At 46.9% G+C, this 27,569-nt stretch overlaps 1 protein-coding gene across 5 annotated transcripts in view; it reads left to right on the top strand.

The window, feature by feature from the left end:
* The first annotated feature begins 9,219 nt into the window (after positions 1 to 9,219).
* Positions 9,220 to 27,569, top strand: part of GRHL1 (grainyhead like transcription factor 1) — a 56,846-nt gene continuing 38,496 nt past the window's right edge. For 2 of the 5 annotated variants that reach the window (XM_047845234.1, XM_047845235.1), the window contains exons 1-8: positions 9,969 to 10,121; positions 13,390 to 13,576; positions 16,190 to 16,260; positions 18,409 to 18,799; positions 19,837 to 19,913; positions 21,336 to 21,492; positions 21,927 to 22,038; positions 23,047 to 23,141. In XM_047845234.1, coding sequence (XP_047701190.1) covers positions 10,102 to 10,121; positions 13,390 to 13,576; positions 16,190 to 16,260; positions 18,409 to 18,799; positions 19,837 to 19,913; positions 21,336 to 21,492; positions 21,927 to 22,038; positions 23,047 to 23,141 — 1,110 coding nt within the window. In that variant the 5' untranslated portion in view covers positions 9,969 to 10,101. The other 3 variants (XM_047845236.1, XM_047845237.1, XM_047845238.1) reach the window with 3 other exon arrangements.

The raw sequence follows: 27,569 nt of genomic DNA on the forward strand, positions 1-27,569 counted from the left end.
TGCTCCTCGGGACCCACAGCACGTCCTCTGTCTGAAACCTACTTCCGCACGTGTCCTATTGTCCGAGCCAGGCGGTGAGCCTCTGACACTGGGGGCCATTTCTCATGCTCCGTCTAGAACCCTACATTCCACGGATGTTCAGCAGACGCCTCCGATGGAAGGAGTGATGGTAAAAAGGGAAAAGGTCGCGAAAACCTTCCTACTTTCTCATCAGCTATGCACCGCAAGGATCCCCGCTTCACTATCGCACCTGGTTGTCTGCCTTGCAAATGTTGGTTTGGAACCAAATAGAAGTGGTTTTTTTTTGTTTTTTTTTTTTAGGAGTTTCGTTATTTATTTTGAGAGAGAGAGAGCACAGGAGGGGCAGGGAGAGAGGGAGAGAATCCCAAACAGAGCCCGGCACGGGGTGGGGGCGGGGGCCCAACACGGGACTCGAACCCACACACCATGAGATCATGACCAGAGCCGACATCAAGAGTCAGACACTTAACCGGGGAGCCACCCAGGTGCCCCCGAAGCATTTTTAAAACAGAAGGGGAAAATGGGCATCTCTTTTGCTTAAGGTGTACCTGTGGCCATACCACACAGATAGCACATATCTCTGGAGTGCTCAGAACATTCCAGGCCGTGGTCTCAGCAATTTACATGAACCACCTCTACTAATCCCCTGACTGGTCCCATGATGCAGTACCGTGTTATTCGACAAATAAAGACATTGAGAAGTTCTTTTTTTTTTTTTTTTAATGTGTATTCATTTTAGAGAGAGAGAGAGAGACAGAGAGGGAAGGGCAGAGAGAGGGAGACACAGAACTCAAAGCAGGCTCCAGGCCCCGCACTATCAGCACAGAGCCCAACTCGGGGCTCCAACTCATGAACCCCGAGATCACGACCTGAGCCAAAGTCGGACTCTTGACCGACTGAGCCCCCCTGGGCGCCCCAAAGCCATCGAGAAGTTCTAATGCCAGGCACTCTAGCTCTGGAATGTGAGGGCTTCACCAGCTTCCAGCCCCGCCTCACAGAGCTCCAAGCCCTGGTGATGTCAGCATGGAATCAGAGGAGCCCGAGAGCTACCACGAAGATGAAAACATTGGTTTATGACTGGTGTGTTTCCTCACCACCCCCTCCTCCAAAACCTCTGCCCCAAACCTGTTTGGCCTCCTTGCTCCCCGGCTGTCAGTGACAGCACCATTCACCTAATCACCTAAGCAATAAATCGCCAACTCCTCCCAATCTGTCATCCAACATCTCCGTCACTCAGCCCTGGCGGTTCCACCACCAAGGACCTCTCTGGCCGGTCTCCAGTCCTCTGATAACATAGTCGCTGCCCAGCCCCGGTCCTCATCACCACCCTCCCGGTGGGTGCAAAACCACTCTCCTTTCCAAGCATCTGTCCCGCCCCTGCCAAGTATTTCCTCCAAAACAGATCTGATGCCACTCGGAGACTCACCCTGCCATGGCTTCTGTTGACAACAGCCTGATAGCTTAGTCTGGGAGGCCCGTGAGAGTGTGGCTCCCTCCAGTGCAAGCGAGGGGTCCCTGAACAGCCATGACATCTCACACCTCGGGGCCTCTGCCCGTGCTGTGTTCCCTGCCAGAAATGCCCTCCCTTGTCTCAGAAGACTCCTTATTCTTTCTTTACGACCCTGCTCAAACGCCACCCCCCACCTTTCCCCACCTCAGCTCTCCCGGGCAGAATCTGTCCTCCCCAAAGCACGTGACACACACCTCCATCAGGGCATCTACAACATCTGTGCTGATGTTCCTGGGTCTCCAGGAGGAGCGATTTGTGCACCAGATCGCGAGTTAGTCCGTGAGTACGTGCACCCGCGGGCTGGGTAGGAGATTTTTGAGGGGAGGAAACTACAGCTCTTATGCGAAAAATAGAGCTCACAAGGATCAAAAATATGCAGGTGACAATGCCAAAGAGGAGCCGTGTGTAGGAGACGTCCCACATCTAATCTGTAATCATGAGGCTCGTTCAACTGACTTCTACCTGCCACCCACCAGAAACTTGTTAGGACCCCTCTTCTTTGGCATTTTCAATACAGTGCCGGTGCATCTGTCTTGCTTTATTAAGGACCACATGCCTTTTTAAAAAAAATTTTTTTTAACGTTCATTTATTTTTGAAAGAGAAAGAGAGAGCATGAGCCAAGAGGGGCAGAGAGAGAGGGAAACACAGAATCTCAAGCAGGTTCCAGGCTCTGAGCTGTCAGCACAGAGCCCGACGCGGGGCTCGAACCCACGAACTCTGAGATCATGACTTGAGCCGAAGTCCGGTGCTCAACCGAGCCACCCAGGCGCCCCTGGGATCACATGCCTTTGAAGAAGCACTTTTTGTGTTTTGCTCGCTCCGTGTATTTGTTAAAAGCCAGCCCTCTGATCTCCCGTCTCAGAGTAGTGTCCCCATCTGCCGATCCCCACAATGGCCCCAGAGTAGGGTCACCTGGGAGTTTTGTGATGCCCTGAGGAGCTTTTACTGAGAGGACGAGGAACTTAATTCCATCTTTCCTTCCTACCGAGGGAGGACAATCTCTCTCTCGTAGTAGAATGTGGTGAGATGCTACAATTTTAAGTGGATAGTTGATAACGAAGGCGTTTTACCACTCATAACCTTTTCTTCAGAGAGTAAGGTATGCTAATGTCAGCCAGCCAGCCGAGGACAGGACTTCCTTCCCCTCCCGAGCCTGGAGCGCTTTCTGGAGAAGGCCGCAAAGCATGATGGCTCCCCGCCCCACTCAGCGTTAGTCACAGGCAAGGGAGGTTTACCGAAGGGTAAGGCCAGTGTTTCCAAGCCGAGGGCTTTCTGGCAGCTGTGGTGCAATGTTGAGCCTTCACTGGAATGATCGATCTCCATGAAGCCAGAGGAAAAGAATGTGAGATATCTGGGTTCCAGTTGCCAGCAAGAGGGTGACACCCAGCCTGACATCGCTCTTCTGCCTCCATTCAGAAACCGGGAGAGAGTCTGGATCAAGGCCCAGGTATTTAACAAGACTCACCTGAGACTGCAGTCATGCTGGAAGAACAGGCAGACATGGAAGGGAAGGGGCGAAGCCTCCTTGAACGGGCGCATTCAGGACAATGCCACTAAGGACCTCTGAAAACAGAGCGTCGGATACCGAAAAGCGGAGAGAGGGTTCTGCGAGTCCCCATGTTGTCTAAGTTTGAGGATCAATTTAGGGAATAATCAAACCCGATCCTGGAAGCCAGAGGCTGTCACCAGAAGCCCCAGCCACGGCTCTGCCGCATTTAAAGTGTCCAGGCTGCTTTGTAATGGGGCCACAGGCTGCACCCAGAATATCAGGCAGAAATGCTCTCATATCGGGACCACATAGAAGGGAAAGTGTGGGATTTGGAAACAAGGGTCTGGGTTCAAGTCCCAAAATTCCCGAGTAGGAGACTCTAAAAACATCACTTGATCTCTCTGAGCCTTGCTTCTTCCTCTACAAGGTGGGCATAACCCTGTCTACCTCAAAGGCTTGGTTTTAAGAGTCAAAGGAGCTGGGGCGCCTGGGTGGCGCAGTCGGTTGAGCGTCCGACTTCAGCCAGGTCACGATCTCGCGCTCTGTGAGTTCGAGCCCCGCGTCGGGCTCTGGGCTGATGGCTCGGAGCCTGGAGCCTGTTTCCGATTCTGTGTCTCCCTCTCTCTCTGCCCCTCCCCCGTTCATGCTCTGTCTCTCTCTATCCCAAAAATAAATAAACGTTGAAAAAAAAAATTAAAAAAAAAAAAAAGAGTCAAAGGAGCTCAGGTATGTGATCGATGAGTACTGCCCAAAGAAGGCTAATGGCCTCACCACCCTGAATAACAATTATCGATACTATATAATATGCTTATTGCTATGCTAGATGATGAGGTTTTTATTTTTATTTTTTTTAATTTTTTTTTCAACGTTTATTTATTTTTGGGGCAGAGAGAGACAGAGCATGAACGGGCGAGGGGCAGAGAGAGAGGGAGACACAGAATCGGAAACGAGCTCCAGGCTCTGAGCCGTCAGCCCAGAGCCCGACGCGGGGCTCGAACTCACGGACCGCGAGATCGTGACCTGAGCTGAAGTAGGACGCTTAACCGACTGCGCCACCCAGGCGCCCCAATGATGAGGTTTTTAAAATATATATGAGATACAGTTTCTGTCCATTAAGCGGCTTATATAATACGGTGAGGGACAATGGGAAGTCGGGACGTTTAATATTTATTGAATTCCAATAGGTCTGGCATTGTTTGAGACACTTTTCACAAAACAAAACAAATGGATCCCTTGGTGGTAGGAATCAGTGTCTCCCATTCCCCAGTTGTGGAAACTGAGGCTCAGGGTTACGTAACTTTCCAAAGTCACAGGGCTGGGAGGCAAGGGCGGGGATTCCATACTCTCCCTTCTATGCCCCGTGTCTCTAGAGTAGAAGACTTTCATCTCACAGCAGACACACAGTGACACAGCACAGACACAATGGCTCTGGTACACTGGGTGGGACTAACTCGGATGTCAGGCACGAAGGCTCTTCCATTGCAACTACTTGAGATGTCTCTTCCATATGGGCTGTTTCATCAGAGCGAGGTCCCTGCGTGTGATGAGCCCCGCAAATGGCTCGTCGGGGGATGGTGAGGTGGCATAGCCAGCAAACAAGCACCTGGAGGAACTAGTCTAGGTTCCTGACCACCTAATCTCCCAGGAAGACGGAGGCCCACTGTCACGTGTCTTCGCGCTGGGCATTGTGTGAGATTCTTTAACTACGTGATGTTATTTAACTCCACAGAACTGGATGCTGTTTTCCTCATTTCACAGATGAAAAAACTGAGGACTGGCAGGGAGACAGACTGCTTGAGGTAAAACTGTGAAGCAGATCTGAGATTTGAATCCAGATCTGATTGACTTAAAGCCATTCTCTCAAACTCATGCAGAGCTGAGCTAACTGAAAGGCAGAGCAGCTTATGATGTGCAGTTTAACAAAGGGATGGCCGAGGCTCCGCAGGAGTAGTTCAAGTAGGATGGGAAGGATGCTTGCAGGAGATGGCCTTGGAGGTGGCCTTGAAAGCAGAGGCGGGATGGGGGCAGTGAGGTAGAGAGAAGGAAAGGAATGGCAGAGGCAACCGAGGGCCTGAAATTGCAGGGCATAGTCAGGGAACACGGTGATGGGGTCCAGGGCCCTGGGGCTTTTAACTGGGACAAACTTTAGAATGTATCCATTGGGGCCAGATGGATAAGGAATTTAAATGCCAGGCTCCGGAGGTTGGACTTCAGTTCTGTAAGCTGCGGGTAGCTAACATCAGAACTCCTAGCAACCATTCTTGCAGTCACGAGACCCTGGAGCTGGAAGGGACCAGATGACCAGCTCAACCTCTTCCTTTTTCTGAGGCCCAGAAAGCACGAACTCCACTGAGCTCAGTGGAACCTGGGCTAGAGCTCTCTCAGTCTACTTGGCCCTGCCTCCTTACCTCCACATTCCCTACTCGGAAGCCCACGACTCGAGAAAGTGCCTCAAAGACCCTCCTGCTCTTAAAAAAAACCAAAACCAAAACCACAACCCCATCCGTTAGCGAAGAATTATTGCCAAACAAATAAAAAGATCCTAAACCTCACTCGTAATTTTAAAAAATGCAAATCAAAACAATGAGATGCTAGTTTTCATCTAACAGACTGGCGAGGCTGAGTTTGAGAATGCCCATCATTGGTGATTCAGCCTGTCCCGATAACCCGTTGGTTGGAGTCTAAATGGGGCAACCTTTTGGAAAACAAGTTGGGAAGATCCGTAAAGATTGCAACTGTGCATATGTCTTTTTCACAGAAGTGCAATTCTAGGGATTTAGCCTAAGCTTAGACTCAATCAAGTGTGCAGAGGGCATAGTTAGATGTTTGGTGCAGAATGTTTGCAATTGTGAAAAACTGAGGAGAAAAACCCTAATTGCTCACCCATAGAGACTCATTATCACATATCAATACAAAGAAATAATATGCAGCCATTTTTTAAATTTTCATTATTTTTAAAATTATTTTCAATATTTTTTTTTGAGAGAGAGAGAGAGAGGGAGGGGGGAGGGGCAGAGGGGGAGACACAGAATCTGAAGCAGGCTCCAGGCTCTGAGCTGTCAGCACAGAGCCCGACGAGGGGCTCGAACCCACAAGCCGTGAGATCATGACCAGACCTGAAGTTGACCGCTTAACCCACTCAGCCACCCAGGTGCCCCATGCAGCCATTTTTTTCTTAAGTTCAGATGTGTATGTGCTCACATGGAAAATGTTTAAGACATAGGAGATGGAAGGAAGCAAGCTGAGAGTTGGGCTGTGCGCAGTATGAATACCATTTGTGTAAGAAAATAAAACATACGGGGCGCCTGGGTGGCTCAGTCGGTTAAGCGTCCGACTTCAGCCAGGTCACGATCTCACGGTCCGGGAGTTTGAGCCCCGCGTTAGGCTCTGGGCTGATGGCTCAGAGCCTGGAGCCTGCTTCCGATTCTGTGTCTCCCTCTCTCTCTGCCCCTCCCCCGTTCATGCTCTGTCTCTCTCTGTCTCAAAAATAAACATTAAAAAAAAATTAAAAAAAAAAAAGAAAAGAAAACATACGTATACCTGTAGATACGTGGGCATTACCTAGTAAGATCCCCAAACACCGTTCACAGCGATTATCTCTGGATGGAGGAGGGAGGGACTCTGTGCTCTAAACCCTCTGTGTTACTTAAATTTGCGTGTAGTTTTTCCTTTATGTCTCCCTTCCTTTACTGCTTTTTTTTTTTAAACTATGACCACAAAGTATTTTTCTAACTTAAAAAAATAGTAAAAAAAAAAAAAATAGAGAAGGTATTACCAACAGATAGGTGGAGAGCTCAGAGGTAAGGATTTCAACTTCTGTTTTAGAGAACTCTTGGAGACAAGTTCAATAGCCTATATGAAAATTTATAAAAACAGACCCAATGTTTTGTTTTTTGTGGTGTTTTTTTTGTTTGTTTTTATCAATACCTCTAGGGTCTAAGAACCTCGGGCCCTTACTATTTTTGTTTTTGGTTATATGGTTTGATAGTCACTTGTCCCATGTTTATTTTGTGCCTACCAAATACCAGGCACTGGGAGTGAAGCACGAGGCTTTTAGTCCTCTGTCTCAGGAAGGCCACGTAGATCAACCCCGGTCATGGTCAAGAAGGGAAGAGAGGCAGAACCGATGCCTGCAGGCTCAACGGACGCTTACTGGATAGTTCCTGTGTGTATACCACGAGGCTGGGGACATACACGCGAAAGCGATACAACCCCCGCCCTTTCTCGAAGAGCTCCCACTATGGTGGGGACAGATGCAAACAGAAAATCACATACTACAGACAGAATGTGGTAATGGGGTGACGCAGAAGGGACTGTGGGGATGCACAGGACACTTAACCCAGCCTAGGAGGTCAGGGAAGCCCCGCTGGAGGAAAGGGGAGTCCTGGCCGAGTCTGGAAGGTTGAGTGAAGTTGGCCGAGTGGGGAGCGGAGGAGCAGGGAATTGGGGGCACGGGGTGGTTCTTAGTTCTGTGTATCGGGAGGAGAACAGCAAAAGGGCAGGTTGAGCTATTCATCTACACACCCTGCTACGGAGTTTGCACTTTATCTGGAGTGTACTCGAGTGACACGATCTCAAATGTGTGCTTTAAATAAGGTTCACTCTGGCCACCTCTGGAAATGCAGCAGAGGGAGAAAAGTCGAGGTGGGGACAATGCCCACTTGGGGTTGCTTCAAGCCGCGCCAACTCTGATGATTTCCACCTATATAAAGACCCCGGTGGCCTCCCCGTTTCTAAGTCCTCATCTTTTGTGGCCTCCTGGCAACATGTGCCCCAGCTGACCGCACCTTCCTCCTGTCTCACTTTCTGCACCCAGCTCCCGCGAATCCATTTCCCTCCCACCTCGCCGATCTCCCCTCTTTGGCCCCCTCTGCTGGATCTTCTTCTTCCCAGCTTTTCTGCACTGGGGGCTCCAGGATCCCCTGGGGGTCCTGTTGTGTCCTCCCCCTGCAGTGGAGATTCGTCTTATCCCCAGGCTTTCAAGACCATCTCTGCGCTGATGACTCCCAGATGTCCGTTCGGCCCCCTCCTCCCTGGACCCCCCCAGTCCCGTCGCACCCACTCTTCCAGCTTCTACCCGGAAACCTTGTAGCTGTCTTCGACTCTCGTCTTCTCATACTTTACATCCACCTGTCAGGAAACCCTGCTGGCTCTACCTTCAGGACACATCCAGGCACTTCTCACTGGCCGCGCGACTATCAGCTTCCCGGTCGGGACTCCCTGCTCCCATCTTCCTGCTCCTACCGCCCAGGTTACTTAAAGACGTGAGGGAGATCAGGTCACTGCTCTACCCCAAAGCCTCTGTCTTAGTAAAAACCAAAGTCCACACACCTCTCCCCTGTCCTCCTGCTTTGTCCTCCTCTGGTCACCGGTATCCCGATGTCCACCGTCCACACCTTTTGCAAAGGTGTGCCTGTCCCACTCCTCCCCCACTTCCTTGAAGGCCTTTCCTCCTCAGGCCGTCCAGCCCCGGCTCCACCCCGTGCTCTCCAGCTGCCTGCGTTTTCTCCCGCAGAACTTGCCCGTCTCCTGAGCGCGGTTTCCAACACACCTTACTCCTTTTTTTTCCAACGTTTTTTTTTTTATTTATTTTTGGGACAGAGAGAGACAGAGCATGAACGGGGGAGGGGCAGAGAGAGAGGGAGACACAGAATTGGAAACAGGCTCCAGGCTCTGAGCCATCAGCCCAGAGCGTGACGCGGGGCTCGAACTCACGGACCGCGAGATCGTGACCTGGCTGAAGTCGGACGCTTAACCGACTGCGCCACCCAGGCGCCCCCAACACACCTTACTCCTACTGCTTATTGTGGGTTACCCCCTAGGATGCTGAAGGCAGGCAGGGAAATCTGCTCACTACCTCCACGTCTAGAACAATGCCTGGCGTACAGGAGTTCTCCCTATACTTGTTGAACGAGCCAGCTGACCCTGGAGCAGGGAACTTCCGCTCAGAAGGACCATTCGGCAGGCCGGCCGGAGTAGGGGTGGAAATGGCGGAAATGCTGGAAGGTTCAGCAGTGGGTTAGGGATGGAGCCCCAGGAAGGAGCTCTTGGGGGGCGGGGGAGGGGAGTGAGGGGTGAAGGGGTTGAAGCCCAGATGGGGACTCCGAGAGGGCTAAGGGGTGCGCAGGGACTAGAGGGGATGGGGGGCCAGCAGTGAGGTGGGGGCGCAGGAGAGGGGGAGGGGCAGGCACTTGGGACCAGGAGGCTAGGACGAGGCTGATGCCGCCACTCGGCAGGTCCTCACCCAGGCCTCACGAGGGGAAACAACGGTTAGGAGACGGGCAGTTGCCCAGTGACTGTCACATAGCGGACACTAGAAGATGGACGCGCAGAAGGTTCGAAAGCCCGACAGCTGCGGTGGGCACGGCGAGGCCGGAGACATCTGAGCTTTCTCAGGCCACAGCCAGAGGCCTCATAAATAAATGGACGCGGACTGAGAGGCGGCACGAAGGCGGGGCGCTGCACAGACCCGGAGAGGGAAAGGTGCCCGAGGCAGCCGAGCTGCGGACCGCGGCCGGGGTGGCTCCATCACTGGAGCCGCGGAGGGCTTCGGTGGGCTAGCGGGGAAGGAAGGACCCCCAAGGCCCGAGAAGGACCCCCAAAGCTTGGCCGGTCCCTCAGGTGAGCCGCCGAGGGCTGCGACCTCGGCGCCGGGCGGTGGGCGCGCGGAGGGCGGCGGAGGGGCGGGAGGTGCGCGCCTGCAGCCGCGCGGCCACGCCAGTCCCCGGCCCGAGGCAGGCCGAGAGCGCGGGGCGCGCCGCACCTACGCGGCCACGCGGAGCGGCGGTCCCCGCCCCGGCGGCCCGCGCGCTGGCCAATCAGGCGGCGCCGCCGGCCTCCCGGCCCCCGAGGCCCCGCCCCGGGCGGGCGCGCTGCCAGCCAATGGGCGGTCGAGCCCGGGCGCCCAGAGCGCGCAGCCCGCGCCGAGCCGGCTCAGAGCGAGAAAAGCGAACCCAACCCGTCGGGGCCGCCGCTCCGGACCCGCCGCCGCCGCCGCCGCCGCCTCCTCCCCCCCGGATCGGGTGTACTGTCCCAACCCGAAAGTCCAGTTCTGCGGCCCGGCAGCGGCGAGCAAGCGCGATGACACAGGAGTACGATAAGTAAGTGAAGCGCCGGCGCGCGAGTCCGGCCGTGCGGCTTCAGGCCGCCGCTGCGCGCCCGGCCGGCCGCACCTGCCGCGAGGCCCGGCGAGGCGAGGCGAGGCCGGGCGGCCGGGCGGACGGACGGACGGACGGGGGTGTGAGGCCGGGCGCGGGGCGAGGCCCGGCGGGCGGGGTGCGAAGCCGGCCGGCCGGGCTGGGGGCGCGTCTCGCCGACCACTTTCTTCGCCGCCGCAGCCGCTGCCCTTCAGCACCCCCTCCCCCGCGCCTTTGTTCCTCCGAAGCCCCCGGGGAGACCCTTGCCTTGGGGACTCCATTCCGGAGAGGACAGCTCCCTGCTCAGCCCCCCTCCGCCTCGGCGGCACCACCCCGCGGGCGCGCCCCCATCTCCGCTCGGCTGGTGGCCCGGGTGCGGGGAGGGAGATTCGTGGTGCCGCGCCTGTCGGGCTGTGGCCGCGACGCGTGGACCCCCCTGTGCCACCCCCCACGCCCCCCCCGAGTGGGGTCGCGTTTGCTCGGGGGGGGGGGGGGGACTCGCTCCCCCGCTGAAAGGTAGATGTCTCGGGTAATCAGTCCCCTGTCGCCCAGCGGTCTCCTGCCTGCAGTCAGCCTGCTAGAACTTCCGAAAGGAGAGATTTAGGGAAAAGTTGAAGTGCTCCGGTGTCCTGGCATTTTTTTCTTCCCCTTGGCTGGCTGTGTGAGTGAGAAAATTGTTGTAGGAGTTATTTTGCCACTTGCATCATTGATGGTAATTACAGATTACTGTAATTAAAAATCCTCAGAAAAGATCAGGAGGATGAAATCGTCGAAATCAGGGTGATAAACAGAAAAGTACTGGGCTAATATGTCTTTTGGAGTTTGTGATCAAAGAAATATTTTTGGCCCGTGCAAGGTGGTAATGTAAGATGTTAACATTAAGGGACACAGGGTGAGGGATATTCCTGTATTTTCTTTGCAGCTTTTCTGTAAATATAAAATTGTTCCGAAATAAAAAAGTTTTAAGAAAAAAGTGAATCGCACCAAACGAATGGGTATATTTCAGATGAGTAAATCCAGATCAGGCGTATTCCTTCCAGGTTGTAACTTACGTGTGCTCTTTTTCTGATTGAGGGGGTTAGATAGTGCATGGGATATCTTAAATGGATTAACCTGGTGTTGTCCATTAAGTGATCACTTGAAATATATGTCAGAAATCTTGGAGAGCTCATTGGTGAAGGGTTTAAGACTTACCCAAGGCGGTGAGGGGCCTTTCGGGACTAGCACCTGCCAGTGCCCGGCTGTCCTAGGAGGAAGTAGACTAAGACAGGCAACTGGGGACTGTTTGCTTCTTGACTTAGGGTTTAGATAAGGCAAATTTCCAAAGCTCAAATTTTGGCCTCTGGCACGCTTTGGAAATGTAAGGCACCTACCTTCAGGGTGATCCCAAACAAAGCCATTTGCAAAAAATATTTTCTGTTGCCTGGACAAATTTGGGATGGGGGTGGGAGAAGAAGGGAAGCTGAAAAACTAGCATTACGGGAATTGAATGAGCCAAGTGCTGTCATAATCTTCTGGAAGTAGCTATTACACTATTAATAATAGCTTAGCCGTGCCCCAGTAAATCACCTCAAGATAACACTGATTCAGTGGTTGTTAATACTCGGCTCGGAATGGTGTAGGCAGTGCCCTTTTGTATGTGACGTATTTATTTCTTGTGCGTGTGAGATTTAAATCCGCTCCTGCGTTTCTAAGCAAACTGCCTCGTTGAGTTTGTTTTGTGTTAAAATAGTACATGCACCACCTCGAGTCTTCTTTTCCTGCGAAATGTAAGCTCCTTGGATTTTATGCCTAGACATGAGTTTAAGCCATTGGCTTTGAAAGAAGACCTGATTTTGAGGTTACGTGGTCGGCCCGTGTCCCCACCCCTTTTCAAAGATGTTCTCCTTTCTCAAAATCCGCATCTGCTTTTAAAGGGCCTGGGTGACTGCCAAACCCTAACCTGTGTTGATTACTTGAAAAGATAATCAGTCTTTATACATTCACTTTTAGAGTAGGCAGGTCACCTTTAGGCCATTTAACATATTTCATTTGTGTGTTGCAATGAGGCCTGATCCTTAAATTTGCTTGTTAGAATAGTGATAATTCAGAGCCGTTTTGAACATTAACAGGTTTTTGGTGGGTTTTTTTTTTTTTTGTTTTTTTGTTTTTTTTTTTTTGCCCCTTCAACTTCATTTTGCTGGAGTGAGTGTTCCATTTTTTCTCTTTATTGACTTATTAAATAGCGCCAACCGAACAGTTGTTGAGACTGTTTACATTTCAGGGTTTTGGAATCAGTCATGTTTGTTTTAATCTTTAAAATTAAGTCTTCTGTAAGACTCTACTAAGATCTCCGTTGATTTTTCTGGATTTGTCCCACCAAACGACAGTGTTGAAACGAAACCGTTCTTGCCCGGTGTGAGAAACTAGAAAAGATTTTTAAAAACAAGATTTCCCACCTATTTTTTTTTTTTTGAAAAAGCTCCTTTCGTTCAGTGGCTTTATTTATTGTCGTAGATTCTCAAGTGTTTTTATCTCTGAGATAAACAGTTAACTCCCATGCCAGAAACTTATGCCTCCTTATTGATTTACAGTCCCCTTTGGCCACATTCCATGCTCAATCTGCTGGGAATCAGTAGAATATTCTAACTTTCTCATATACCCCGGAGGATTAAGCGAAGTTTCCCTTTTTCTTTCCGCCCCCTCCTCCTCTCCCCCTCCTTTGTGGGTAGGAAGGTTTTTAAGGCATGATATCAACAGGAGAAGGAAGGAAATAACATGTAGCAGCATGATGATCGAACCATGTAAACTCTTCTTGAGGAGGGTACAGTCCTGATCGGAGAGGTCTGAAGGGAGTGAATGTCCTGTTTTGCCTGACTTTGTCCTTGTGTTTGTTTACTTAAGTGGTTGAATAGCCCGACATTTTCTTAGAGCATTTTTTTGTTTTGTTTCGTTTTGCCCAATACTAGATCCTGGGTGACAGGTACAGGTAAACCGCGCAAGGTTTAGGTTCCCTGGCTGCCTAAATACCTTGCGTCTTACTGGGTGACCCCTCGGCGTGCATGTAAGCGGGTTGTCTCCTGGTCTTGTCTTCCTTTTCTTTGCCAGGGCGGGTCACTGATGAAACAATAAAGAACAAAGCTATTTGATTGGAACGTCAAGGAATTGGTTGTTTGGGTCTTGAAAAATGAGCTTATGGTGCCTTGCGGTAAAAAGTGCAATATACATACGCGTGTTTCTGATTTCTCCGAAGCAAACGGCCGGTGTTGGTTCTTCAGAACGAAGCACTTTATCCACAGCGGCGCTCCTACACTAGCGAGGATGAAGCCTGGAAGTCCTTCCTGGAAAACCCTCTCACCGCAGCAACCAAAGCAATGATGAGCATCAATGGGGACGAAGACAGCGCGGCCGCCCTGGGCTTGCTCTATGACTATTACAAGGTGGATTCGCCTCCTCTTTTACAAACCTAACAACAGTCCGAGATGCAATTGATTCAACAGCATATAAAACAGTAATTTGCTGGCAGAGTGTAATGCAAGTTGCTTCTCTGGTGACTATAAATAGTCTAATGAGTACTTTGGCTTACTGTGGTTCAAAGCTGAAAAGGGACGATCATAGAATCAAAGGGTTGTTTTTGCAGTGTGTGCAGTAGCCCGCTGTGCTAGCTCTATCTGAGAGGCGAAGCTACCGCAGAAGAAAATGGTAAGAGGTGTCGCATCGAGATTGAACGTTTTACCAAAGGTACTTCTTAGTGCCCTCAAGAAGAGACCGTGGTTCATTTACCTGTGCTCCAGCCGACATTCTGACGCAGTCAGAGTGACTTCCTTTTCCTTACGTGACATGACAGAGCTTTTGATTTGGTTGTAGGAGTCGTGAAGGGAAAAAAAGCGATTTTCTAGTCTTGGACTTGCTTGTTCTACGCTCAGGGTATATCTCGTTGCCTATTTCTATAGGTCAGTCCTAATCATTTATATCTCTGCCTGAAATCATTTATGTCATTTATTCTCTGCCTGAAGTTTTACGTGGTGTTCCTACCTGGAGGTTTGTGTCCTCGTCGTCGTCCTCATAATACTAGCCAGCGCTTACTGATGGTCTGTATCACGCTAGACGTGTTACCAGCACGTGTGTTCTTTTTGATCCCTCCAGAAGGCCTGCAAAATATGTGCTATTATCGCTATTTTGCAGATGCGAGAAAATTAAGTCCTCAGGTCACACAGCCAGGATGCGTAGCGGCCAGGGTCTCAGTCCCGGTCTGGATTGTGCCAGAGTCACCCTCTTCAGTATGCCATGCCGTCTCCTCTGGGACACACTTTGCTTCCTGTATTTACTTTGGCATTTTTCTCTCTGTCCAACGATAGTGTGTGGAGATGGCCATACGTCACAGTTTGGTTTTGCCCTGTTTTTTCGTTTTTAAAACTTCCAAAGCCATAGGAAACTTAAATTTGACTGGAAAATTAACCGCCAGATACGTCACCTAGATTCACCAGTTGCTTGCCTTCTGTTCCCTTCTGGTACTGTATTCTTTCCGGAATACAAGAAATGCAGAGGGGACAAAAGCAAAGAAGATAGTTCGATTATGGTCACCAAATAGAGTGGGACCTAAACGCAAGATTTAATTATTTTCTTATGTGAGGCTGTGTATCCGGCTAGTTGTGTTTGAGAGGCTGAGGTAAGATTTGTTTTGTTTTGTTTCCCTTGAATATGAAGGGAAACCTGTGACTCAGGATGCTGGAAGAAATCTTTGCCTGGGAAGTGTAGCCGAAGGATTCCTTTAAAGTGGAGCTTAGGGGCGCCTGGGTGGCGCAGTCGGTTAAGCGTCCGACTTCGGCCAGGTCCCGATCTCGCGGTCCGTGAGTTCGAGCCCCGCATCGGGCTCTGGGCTGATGGCTCAGAGCCTGGAGCCAGTTTCCGATTCTGTGTCTCCCTCTCTCTCTGCCCCTCCCCTGTTCATGCTCTGTCTCTCTCTGTCCCAAAAATAAATAAACGTTGAAAAAAAAAAATTTTTTTTTAAATAAAGTGGAGCTTATGATATATCTGTTCTCCTTACGGCTTGTTTTATTGACTCAATCCGTATAAAAATCATAAGTTCCTAAGTATTATGAAGTTTGAGGTTACATATTTTTTTAAGGTTTTTTTTTTTTGTTTTTTTTTTTTTGTATTTATTTGGAGAGGGAGAGAGAGGGAATGCACACACAAGCGGGGAAGGTGTAGAGAGGGAGAGAAAGAGAATTCTGAGCAGTCTCTGTACTGTCGACACAGAGCCCGATGCGGGGCTCGATCTCACAAACTGTGAGGTCACGACCTGAGCTGAAACCAAGAATCGGAGGCTTAACTGACTGAGCTACCCAGGCGCCCCAAGAAGTTTCATGTTTTTAACTGAAATTTTGAGAATGGGAAAACACCAACAAGTGTAGTGGCAGAAAGACTGATGTAATAATACTGATTGTAGTGCTTGTATATATGTATGTTTTAGATATAGGGTCCTAGAAGTATCTTACATCTTAGGGGGAGATAAATCATCACGTCTGTACTTTAAAGGTGACAATCTTATGTCTCTATGTCAGACTTCTTATGATCGGTGTAGGGTGATTTTCTTTTCTAAATGAACTGATGAGTTTGAGGGTTTTTTTTTTTTTTTTTTTTTGCATTTGATCTGAAAGGTAGGGCAATGGAAAGGAGCAGCGAGAACACCGAAAGAGGCCAGTTGTGTTTTCAGTAGCTTCTTGTTTGTTCCATCACGTGGATAAGTGGGTAAAACCAGGCCAGTGGTTTTTGTTTAAGAGATGAGCCCAAACTCAATGACAAATTAAATTTGTGATGCCCTGGGTTTATTTGGCAACTAAAGAATCGTTGGCTTTTGCTTATTAACCTGGCGACCGGAACGGAAGCTCTTGAGGGCAGACGCTGCCTTCATCGCGTTGTCCCCGCAGCCTGGCATTGGGTGGGCAGTCTGGTAAACCTGCGAATGGTTGGGCTTAACTGAAAAATAAAAGGCTGGGTCTATACTCCGCTAAGTGAGAACTGAATTGTCGTCTCGTGTGTTCATATCTAAGGTCCCAAGAGAGAGGAGATCGTCAACAGCAAAGCCAGACGTTGAGCACCCAGAACCAGATCACAGCAAGAGGTAACGTCTAATAGCACAAAATCCTACTCTTGAAAAATGCCAGGTTTCTGCGAAAGTAAGACTGGGAGTTTGTTTAAACAAAAAAGCTCTGGTGGAAGAGATAGGTGATAATTATGATTCTGTTGCTCTGAAAAGTTACCAGGTTCTTTAGACATAGTTGCCTTTTCTGGAAAACAAAGCATTAACTCTCTTTTCCTGCAGAGGGATGTTTTTAGTGAGAACGGAAGGGGAAGGGACGCGTTTGTTTATCCTCTTTGAGGTTCTCTCAAAAGAGGTGTGGCTTAATGCAATGGTAGGGGTCCTTTTAAAGAAATTAAGTAGCCAGCAATCTTGAATAATTGCCTAAGCAAAACTTAATGAAGTAGCTCGTGTTCCCAATTCGTGTTGAAGTTATTTTGAAAATGTTTTAGGTTAAAACTTCTAGAAAGTTAAGGCTTCGCTTTGGCCAGGAAAAAAAATTAAATACACCTTTTAAATTTCCCTGTGTTCTATTAGTAATAGAGGAGTAAAACATTTTTAAAGAAAGAATGACCACTCAGAATCCCACTGTCTTGACGATTTCTTTATTTACTCTTTGGGTGTGTGTGCACATTTTATGCGGTTGTGGTTGTATTCACAGATCGGATTTGATAGTTTGGGTTCTGCCTAATCCCTTCTGTGAGTGTTTTCCACGTTGCTGTTTTAATCGTCATAATTACCCTCTGGAGAAGGGCTGATGGCTTTTATTATGTTACTCTTTATCATGGGCATTTTCAAACAACAGAAGTAGAGAAATAATATAAACCCACATACGTCATCCCTAGCTTCAGCAGTTACTGACGTGATTCCTCCTGTTTGATCTACTCTTCCCTGTTCTCCAACTGTTAAATTCACTTTGTATTTTATTTTATTTATTTTTTTATTTAAAAAAAAATTTTTTTTTTAACGTTTATTTATTTTTGAGACAGAGAGAGACAGAGCATGAACGGGGGAGGGGCAGAGAGAGAGGGAGACACAGAATCGGAAGCAGGTTCCAGGCTCTGAGCCATCAGCCCAGAGCCCGACGCGGGGCTCCAACCCACGGACGGCGAGATCGTGACCTGAGCCGAAGTCGGACGCCCAACCGACTGAGCCACCCAGGCGCCCCTCACTTTGTATTTTATTTGTTTTTTGCTGTAGTATTTTAAAGCAAAACTTCGTGTCCTAACATTAAGTCCCTGTCTAATTTTTTTACTACCACGAAGGCTTACTGACCCACTTTCTAGATCGCTTTTTCCTTTTTTCTTTCTTGAGGATAAATTCTTGGGAGTGAATTTATGGTTCGAGGTTCGAACATTTCATTGATCATGCTCTTTTCTGTAAAGGTCAGCCTGTATTGTTTGAGGGGGCTTTGAAAATTCACGAACTGTGCCCTGGACGGGAAATCATCTTCTGTTGCCCAGGATAGTAATTAAACCAGAAAATAATTTTCTGCAAATTTATCTACCTGTACAGTGTAACCGTAGGTTTTCTTGTGATGGTAGAGAGAGCCGCGTAAGTGTAGGTACTAGGGAGAGTGGTGGCCGAGTAGGGACAGTTCATGCTTGGCGAACCCTTGTGCACCAGGCATTATTATACACGATCTGGTGTGCCGTCTCATTTGATCTCGCCACGACCTTGTGAGCATAGATACCACTGTTATCCCCGCTCTAGAGAGGAGCACGCAGTTACAAAGAGATGAGATAGCTTGCTAAAGGTCGTAGAGTTTGAACCAAGGCGGTCTGACTCTGGAACCTGTACTTGAACTGTCTTCTGCTCCGGCCATTAGGTTTATATCTTTGAGCTTCTAATGAAATAGGATAATTTTATCAGGATTATTGAGAATAAAGAGAACTGCAAGGTCTCTGTGTTTCAAATGAAATTTTACTTAATACTTTTGGATTTTACTTGACTGATGACTATGAAGTCTTTTTTTCTTTCTCTAGTAATGGAATGTCATTGGCATTTTCTATATTTGGTTCTTCCCCAGTATTGTAGTATTGTTGTTATTATTATTATTATTATTATTATTATTATTATTATTGCTGCACAGGACCCAGCAGCCCACTGCCATTAGGAACATTTAAAAATTGTCAAAGAACTGTATCGGCATTGAATTTGAAAACACAGTTTTCTTTTCTTTTCTTAAAGAAACAGCATACCAAATGTGACTGAGCAGTCCCTCGTTTCTGCTGGAGAAAACAGAGTGCAAGTACTGAAAAATGTGCCATTTAACATCGTCCTTCCCCATGGCAACCAACTGGGCGTTGATAAGAGAGGCCATCTAACAGCTCCCGATACAACAGTCACGGTCTCCATAGCAACGATGCCTACCCACTCCATCAAGACAGAAACCCAGCCCCATGGCTTCGCTGTGGGAATCTCTCCAGCAGTGTATCATCCTGAGCCCCCTGAGCGGGTGGTGGTTTTCGACCGGAACCTTAATGCTGACCAGTTCAGCTCTGGTGCTCAACCCCCAAATGCTCAGAGGCGAACTCCAGACTCTACCTTCTCAGAGACCTTCAAGGAAGGCGTTCAGGAGGTACAGGAAATGAAAGCATCTTCCTAAGACATTTGTGTGTTTGTATAAGTACTGAGTTCCACCTCTTCCTTGTTACGTAAGCTTGAAACTCAGCCTGAAATGAATGGATTAGGAACAAAAGATTTTTTTTTTTCTAAGAGAAAAGGCCCATGGGTATAATTTGTAAACTAAACCTACAAAACCAGAAATGATTATCAAGGGCACATGGCTAATCTTACCAGCATTTGAGTTAACAATTATGATTTCAGCTAAGTGATTTGTTGGAGAAAGGGAGCCCCGTGCATAATCTTCCATCGACAACAGAGATCTCCACATAAGTCTCTTCTCAGCTTTTGTCCGAGACCAAAACAAGATTCCTGCAATTGCTCTTAGCATAAAATGATTTATCATGGACTTGCTTGGTCTCTCTCGGTTGGTAGTGTAGTCAGGGAGGCAGTAGGTCTTGATGACAAACGCGGTGTGTGAAATTTACAAGCTCACCGCCAAGGCTTCTGGGGGGTTTTGTGGCGATGAACACCTGTCAGGTAAAAATTAGGGACTGAAGATGCTCGAAGCCATCTTTAACGTCTCACGGGGGACAGGAGCATCTGTCTGCTTATGGAGTTAAGGACTAGAAGGGTAGCCTTTTCCGAGCCAACGCACCGATCCATCCAGCCACGGTACAGACCTGATACTGTATCTTCGCTTGGTACGATGGTTGCTAAAAGTCACGAGATTTTGGTTGCAGATTCTAGAGTTTGAACAGAAGTGAGATGTGTGGGAAAGACGGGAAAAGGGAATAACGTAGCACTCTGTGGGAGTACCCGCGGAGATTGTCCCCGTCGGATTGAGTGGCATGTGACATGGGTGGGTATTTTTCTTTCTTTTTGGTTTTCTCTTTACATCTTTGGTAGAGTGAAAATTTTTATTTTAAAGCGAATGTTGAATGAGCAGTGGGTTGCTGTAAGCCACATACTCCTGTGCTGTACCAGATAATTGGTCTTTAGTAAGCCTGATAACCAGTTAAATAGTTGTGGCTTATTGCATTGATATTTCAGGTTTTCTTCCCCTCGGATCTCAGTCTGCGGATGCCTGGCATGAATTCAGAGGACTATGTTTTTGACAGTGTTTCTGGGTAATCGTTGTCTTTTAATTTGATTTTTAACTTTCAGCTCTTACGACTTTTTTGTTAATTTGATACTGGAAAATCAGAGGTGGCTTTGGTGTGCTCTCACCTGTATCTCAGCTACAGTTACTGTGGTGTCGTCTTTGCTCGAGTCCGTTTAACCTTGGAATCTGTACTGTGTTTCCCGTTTCCTTAATTCTTGGTGTTGGTGCTTTTCCTTTCCTTCGGTTTCTTTATGTGATGGCTGCAGAATGGAATCGAAAAGAAGAGGTGAGGGGATTCAGCTAGATCCCCGAGCTCCCTTCTGTTTGCAAGAGTGTGTACTTCCGTGAGAATTTAGGAATAACATCAGGTGGATAAAGGCTTTTATTCGTGATTAGGCTCGCTAGCGGTAAAATAAATGAGGTCAGCTTTTTTCTGACCTGGCAGCCTCTTCTTTTAAAACCTCACGAGATTGTGTCACACGCTGGGAATATGAATATCTTCCAAATGAATTGTGGAAATGTAAAAACACCTCCAGAGGGTTTTTAAAAGAGCTTAGGATTTCATTTTATAATTTCGTTCTTTGCAGTTTTGGGTATGTTGTATTTTGAAGCGAACCCCGTTTATTTGAAAGCCTAGGATTTTGTGGGAATTGAGACTTCCCTTAGAGACCTGCCTCAAGGAGCGGGAGTCACAGACTCGAATGCCTTTAGGATCTCAGATAGGGGTCACCACCCTTTTTCTGTAAAGAGTCAGATAGTATATATTGAGGCTTTGTGGGCGTCCCAGCCTCTGTCGCAACTGCCCAGCTCTGCCGCTCCGACACAAAAGCAGCTGCCGATAACATGTAAATAAAGGGTGTGGTTGTGGTCCATAAAACTTGATTTATAAAAATGGGTGTGATTTTCGACATCTGGCCTAGGAAGGCTATTTAACACCTTTAGGGAGATTTATGCGTGTTACTTTAAGGCGGTAGGAAATGTAGGGAATCGTGGAATGCCCATCTAGACATTAAATTGCAAGCAAAACCAACAAAAAGAGTGCGGTGCAGACCACACCTGTTTGCAACCTTTGCAATGTCTTCTGGTTGCAACCAGATTGGCAACATGTCTTGGGAGATTTCCTTCCAAAATCCTTTTTTAGTCATGGGTATCTTTAGTATCCTTTGCTTCCCAACTTCAAATTTTTAACGTTACTTCATAGAACCTCTAGGAGGCATTTTGTAGCCCCACATATGAGAGATTGAAGGATTTCCGTGTCGCTAAAGACAACCTTTCTTGTGGAGGAAGTACCAGTGCCATTCACGATGTGACGTAGTCAGTTGGATGTTTCCTGGTAGTCGCCTGTTGGCATACATCCACACTGAAGCGTTTCAGGATTGAGCTCAAGCATAAAGGAAGCTTCCCAAAGAGTGGATTAGAGATCTGTGACTTTTGTTTCATTCTTTAGGAACAACTTTGAATATACCCTGGAAGCCTCAAAATCGCTTCGACAGAAGCCAGGAGATAGCACCATGACATACCTAAACAAAGGCCAGTTCTACCCTGTCACCTTGAAGGAGGTGAACAGCAGCGAGGGCATCCAGCGGCCCATCAGCAAAGTCCGAGTAAGTTCTGTTCTCTAGGAAAGCTAGTCAGAGCTTAGCATTCCCCAGTCTGAAGAACATCAAAGTGAAGATCTAAAATTGCGGTTTCAGGGGCGTCTCGGTGGCTCAGTCGGTTGAGCGTCCGGCTTCAGCTCAGGTCACCATCTCGCGGTCCGTGGGTTCGAGCCCTGCGTCGGGCTCTGTGCCGACAGCTCGGAGCCCGGAGCCCGCTTCCCATTCTGTGTGTGTGTCTCTCTCTCTCTGTCCCTCCTCTGCATGCATTCTCCTCTCTCTCTCTCTCAAAACTAAATAAACATTTACAAAAAAATTAAAAAGTAAAATAAAATAAAATTGCGGTTTTAAGCCTTACCTATAAAATGTTAACACTAAGTTTTCCGAAAGATCCTCGCCTCCCCCTTCAGTGTCTTCATGTTATAATGCCTTCTCTTTCATAGAGTGTGATCATGGTGGTTTTTGCAGAAGACAAAAGCCGAGAAGATCAGTTAAGGCATTGGAAATACTGGCACTCCCGACAGCACACAGCTAAACAAAGATGCATTGATATCGGTAAGTAGCTCCGGAGCCTGCTTTTATTCCCAGAGGTGCACGCATCCAGTTTTCTGATTCCAGTTATTTTTGGCAGTGACCAGCTTCCTGCCGAAAGCATTTGAATTTTTATGCCAGCTACTGATCTGTTCCAAACCCTGTCCTCGGCCTCCTGGAATCAGTGCTCTTAACCTTACTTCCTTCATGAGGACATGTGGCCCGTGCAGTGGCTTTCCATATGACACTGGGAGCGGGGGCTGTGTAGCCTGCTCACGCAAGCGTGCCCTGCTCTTTGGTCTGCAGAGTTTTTGGGTGAAATGTGTTCTCGAAGAGATTCCCGATCATTTGTAAATGATGGTAAGGCGGACAAAAACCCTAAAGAAACAAGTAAAAGGAAAAACGGCTAGCGTGCACTTACCTGACAGTGTCCCCCGGTTGCATGTTGAAGTGCACCGCTAGCCCCTTCTGTCTTCAAAGAGACCCAGAGATGCGTCACTCGGGGTGTAACAGCGGACCTGTGCAAATCCATGTTTAATGAAGTGGCTTTATGAGAACGAATGCCTGGTCTCTTGCTGTGTATATAAGTTTCGTATAAAACCATTATCTGTATCGCAAGATGGCTCTTAACCTGAGTGTTGCTTCTTCTTTTTCTTTTTTTTTTTTTTTTTTTTTTTTTTGTTGTCTTTTTTAACTTTCGTGGTCTCTTTTCAGAACAATGAAAAGAACTGAGTTCTGATCTTGGCTCTCGGGGCCAGTTTCGTGACCTTGGGACAGTTACTGAAACTTTTTAATCCTGAGTATCTTAATTTTGACATAAGGGGAAAAAATTAAATAGTACATAAGCTTGCCTCTATTTTAAGAGCGCTGTGATTTTTTTTTCTTCATTTTTTGAACGCTTTTCAACCCAACAAAATGTTAAATGAAGTTTTTCAGAGGTGATGATATGAAAAAACAAATCGTGCTTTGAACTGCTATAATCTCGTGTTGGAACCAGAAATCACAAATTTCTCTCTTTCGTCACTCATACAGCCGACTATAAAGAAAGCTTCAATACCATCAGTAACATTGAGGAGATTGCGTATAACGCCATTTCCTTCACTTGGGACATAAACGACGAAGCAAAGGTAGGTAACGAACGGAGTTCAGGGCCTTTTCTGTTTCCAGCTTCGTGAGGGAAAGTGGGAGGAGTTTAATGATTTGACAACTGATCTTTGTCTCTCTTTTTTTTTTATGGTTTTACACGTTTTCATTCTTTTTTTTTTTTTTAAGTTTATTTATTTATTTTGAGAGAGACAGCCAGCATATGTGCGTGTGGACGCGCGGGGCAGAGAGAGAGGGAGAAACAGACTCCCAAGCAGGTTCCGAGCTGTCAGCGTGGAGTCCGGCGCGGGACTCCCGATCTCATGAACCGTGAAATCATGACCTAAGATGAAATCAAGAGTCAGATGCTTAACCGACCGAGCCACCCAGAGCCCCTTCGTGTTTTCATTCTTTTGCTCAGGGATAGGAGAATAGGCTCGGCTAAGAAGATGGGTTCTAGCCCTTAAGTCGTGCCGTGCGTGGAAAGGAGGCAAGACTTTGGGAGAAGAAATAGCCACTGTGTCATCAGCGGTGCCCTCTCTTCCGCTGGGTCGGTGTCAGCTGGGTGGTTGACTTCCTCTCTCTTCAGCATTTTACATTTTCTGAAGTACAGCTTCTTGCCAGATGCTCTGAAACTGCCCTTGACCCCTCTCCGTCCTCTGAAAAGAACCACACGTGGCGCAGCACGCGAGCCCGCGGGGTGGGTGGGAGCCTGTCACTGCACGCTGTGCGGCGCGGAGCCTGACGCCTCGTTCTCTGTGCTCCGTTGCTCATTTGCAGAGCTCACTCCTGCCTCCTCTCTCCTTCGGGCGTCGTGGGCTTATTCAAACGGTGCCTCTGTCGGAGCTTCTTCAGAAAGGCCCTCAAGTACAAGTTGTTGGTGGCAGTGCTCTCGTATTGTTGCTCTCAAATACAGCTCGTGGAAGGTTCTCCTCTCTCGGGGTTTTAAAGTGAAGAATTACCTCCAATTCACATGGTCATTTGGATCATTCTTTTTTTTTTTTTTTTTTTTTTAACGTTCATTCATTTTTGGGAGACGGAGCGCGAGCCAGGGAGGGGCAGGGAGGGAGACACAGAATCCGAAACGGGCTCCGGGCTCTGAGCTGTCAGCACAGGGCCCGAACCCGCGAACCGCGAGATCGTGACCTGAGCCGAAGTTGGACGCTTAACCGGCTGTGCCGCCCAGGCACCCCTGGATCATTCTAATTGGAGTTTGGGGCCCTTTTAAGAAAAATGAAACATATTCTCAAGGCATTTCTGCCCCTTCCCACAGATTCCTTTTAGAATAATCCCTCTCTCACTAAATTATTAGAGTTTGGGTATTTATTTTTTTTCTTTGGATCAGTTTAAAAATTGGGAGCTGAGGCAACACACGAGAAACATAAAATTTGGGGGCAGTTAGTGTAAATCTGCTCTTTACTCTTCCTTGCACTTTTCGACATCAAGGTCCCGGTATGAACTGAGGATAACCTTCCTGTCCTTCTCAACCTCTTTTTGTTTTTTGTTTGTTTGTTTAATTTATTCAACAAGAATTATAGCCATTATGGAGTAAGTCTGCCTCAGGTACTAATTATTACATCATTTAATTTTTTACTGCCTAGGGTTGCTTTTAAAAAAATCCTACGAGCGGGTTCTTGAGGACCATGTTAACTTTGTAGTAGGATTGCTTTCCTTTCTTACCGTGGGCACCGCGTCCAAGGCAAAGACGTGTCCTCAGTGGAGGATGTGGTGGGTGGGTCTGCCGGTCTGTAAGGAAGTGCGGGTTATTGTAGTTGCGCTGAGGTGTTCCTCCTGACCACCTTGATCCTACACAAGTGTCCTCAGGTTGCTTAGTCCAGAGTTCGGTGCTTGATTAAACCACAGATTCACTACAGAAGAGCTGTTAGGAGGAAAAGTAAACTTTTCACTTTATATCATGGTTGTTACGGCTATTTTGAAATTAAATATCGTAGTAAGACCCAGCAGCCTGCAAGAACGGTTGGCTCTGTGCCCTCTGGGTGCTTCTGTTACAAAAGCAAACCAGGGATAGGTTTCCTGTTTGCCATTAGGGACTAATTGAGAAATTGTGGAAGAGGTGATTGAGAACATCTAAGTCCTGAGCCCACTTTGCTGACTTACCTGTGACCTTGGGTTTAGTCCCTCAGTTTACTCCCCTCTATCCCCCTAGGAAAACAAAAAGCCTAGGGTGGCCAACTCTCTTTTCTGTTGGCACGTCATCAAGTTAACAAGCACTTGTCAGAGTGCGAGGAGAGCTGGGCGGAAAGCCCTGCATATGGGCAGGGTGCTTTGTTTGTTTGATGTGTCACTCTCCAGGATGGGAGTGAAGCCAAGATGACGGGTGGGATAACGGCTGCTTTCATTCTGGAAGACCTTCAGCATATTTGTATTAAAGAGAAATATTGCTGGAGGTGTGTCTTAAGTAGTCTTAATAGCTACCTGTTAATTGGTGTAGGTAAGTTCAGTTTCATTTCCCCCTTCAGACCCCCCAGCGCTGACTTGATCTTTAAGCTTTTGCCTGCTGCCGGGAAGAGTTGGTGCCATTTCTTAAAGAGGCCGTTACCTTTTGATGCTGATGGCAGGCATCTGCTTCAAGCGTGTGTTGGAATTCGGTATCTAGATTTTTTGCCTTCCCTGGCCAAGTGGATGTTTTCTGTTTTTACACTTAAAGTAATTGATGCCCCAGGGCAGCTAGAGTGAACAAGTAAACGTGCGGAATCTTGTGTAGGGTTTTTTGGTTTTTTTTTTTGCTTCTTTTTCAAAAGTATCCACTTTCTTGGGGCGCCTGGGTGGCGCAGTCGGTTAAGCGTCCGACTTCAGCCAGGTCACGATCTCGCGGTCCGTGAGTTCGAGCCCCGCGTCAGGCTCTGGGCTGATGGCTCAGAGCCTGGAGCCAGTTTCCGATTCTGTGTCTCCCTCTCTCTCTGCCCCTCCCCCGTTCATGCTCTGTCTCTCTCTGTCCCCCAAAAAATAAATAAACGTTGAAAAAAAAAAAAAAAGTATCCACTTTCTTTGCCCACTGACTTGTTCAAAGTTGGAATACAGTTGTTGATTCTTAATTCCAGTGCATTCTCCCCCATACACGTAAGGGTTTATTGTGTGTGTGTGTGTGTATACTGTATACATATATATATGTGTATATGTACATATATGTGTATGTATACATATATATGTATACTACATATAGTATACACATACTATATGTATACTATATGTATTGTATATATTATATATAATATATATACTACATATATATTATGTTACATATATATGTAGTATATATATTACATATATATATTATATATATGTATATATATATGTATAAATGTATAAATATATATATGTAGTATATATATTATATACACGTATATGTATATAATATATATGTATATATGTATAAATGTATAAATATATATATTATATATATGATATAACATATATGTAGTATATATATACTATATATACTACTATATATACACTATATACTATATGTTATACTATATAGTGTATGTATAGTATATTATATATACTATTATATAGTATATAATAATATATACTATTATATAGTATATAATAATATATACTATTATATAGTATATAGTTATATATACTATTATATAGTATATAGTTATATATACTATTATATAGTATATAGTTATATATACTATTATATAGTATATAGTTATATATACTATTATATAGTATATAGTTATATATACTATTATATAGTATATAGTTATATATACTATTATATAGTATATAGTTATATATAGTATATATATATATACTATACTATATATAGTGTATACACTATATAGTATATATAGTGTATACGCTATATATATACTACTATATATTATATATTATATATTATATTATATATTATATATAGTAGTATATATATATAGTGTATACACTATATACTACATATATATATATGGCATTCCTTTTGTCCCTGACACATCTTAAAAAAAAAAATCTGGGGCGCCTGGGTGGCTCAGTCGGTTAAGAGTCCAACTTTGGCTCAGGTCATGATCTCACGGTCCGTGAGTTCGAGCCCCGCGTCGGGCTCTGTGCTGACAGCTCAAAGCCTGGAACCTGCTTCCGATTCCGTGTCTCCCTCTCTCTCTGACCCTCCCTCATTCATGCTCTGTCTCTCTCTGTCTCAAAAATAAATAAACATTAAAAAAATTTTTTTTTTTAAATTAAAAAAAAAGAATCTAATACATCCTTTTGGCCATGCCAGGATGAATAAAATCAGAATTCTGTCCCAGTGTTGACATCTGAATCTTCCCTGTAGTTTCTGAAGCTTGCTTTGGAGGTGACTCTATTTTGATCCCATATCAGGTTGAATCTTGAACACCTTGGCTTATGTTCCACTTTGGGAAAAACACTGCCCAAACTGGACTCATCTTACATCGTCCCTGTATATACTCCATCCATCAGTGTTATCATATACCTATTACTGTAGGAAC

Source organism: Prionailurus viverrinus, unplaced genomic scaffold (assembly GCF_022837055.1).
Source record: "Prionailurus viverrinus isolate Anna unplaced genomic scaffold, UM_Priviv_1.0 scaffold_33, whole genome shotgun sequence".
Classification (NCBI taxonomy): Eukaryota; Metazoa; Chordata; class Mammalia; order Carnivora; family Felidae; genus Prionailurus; species Prionailurus viverrinus.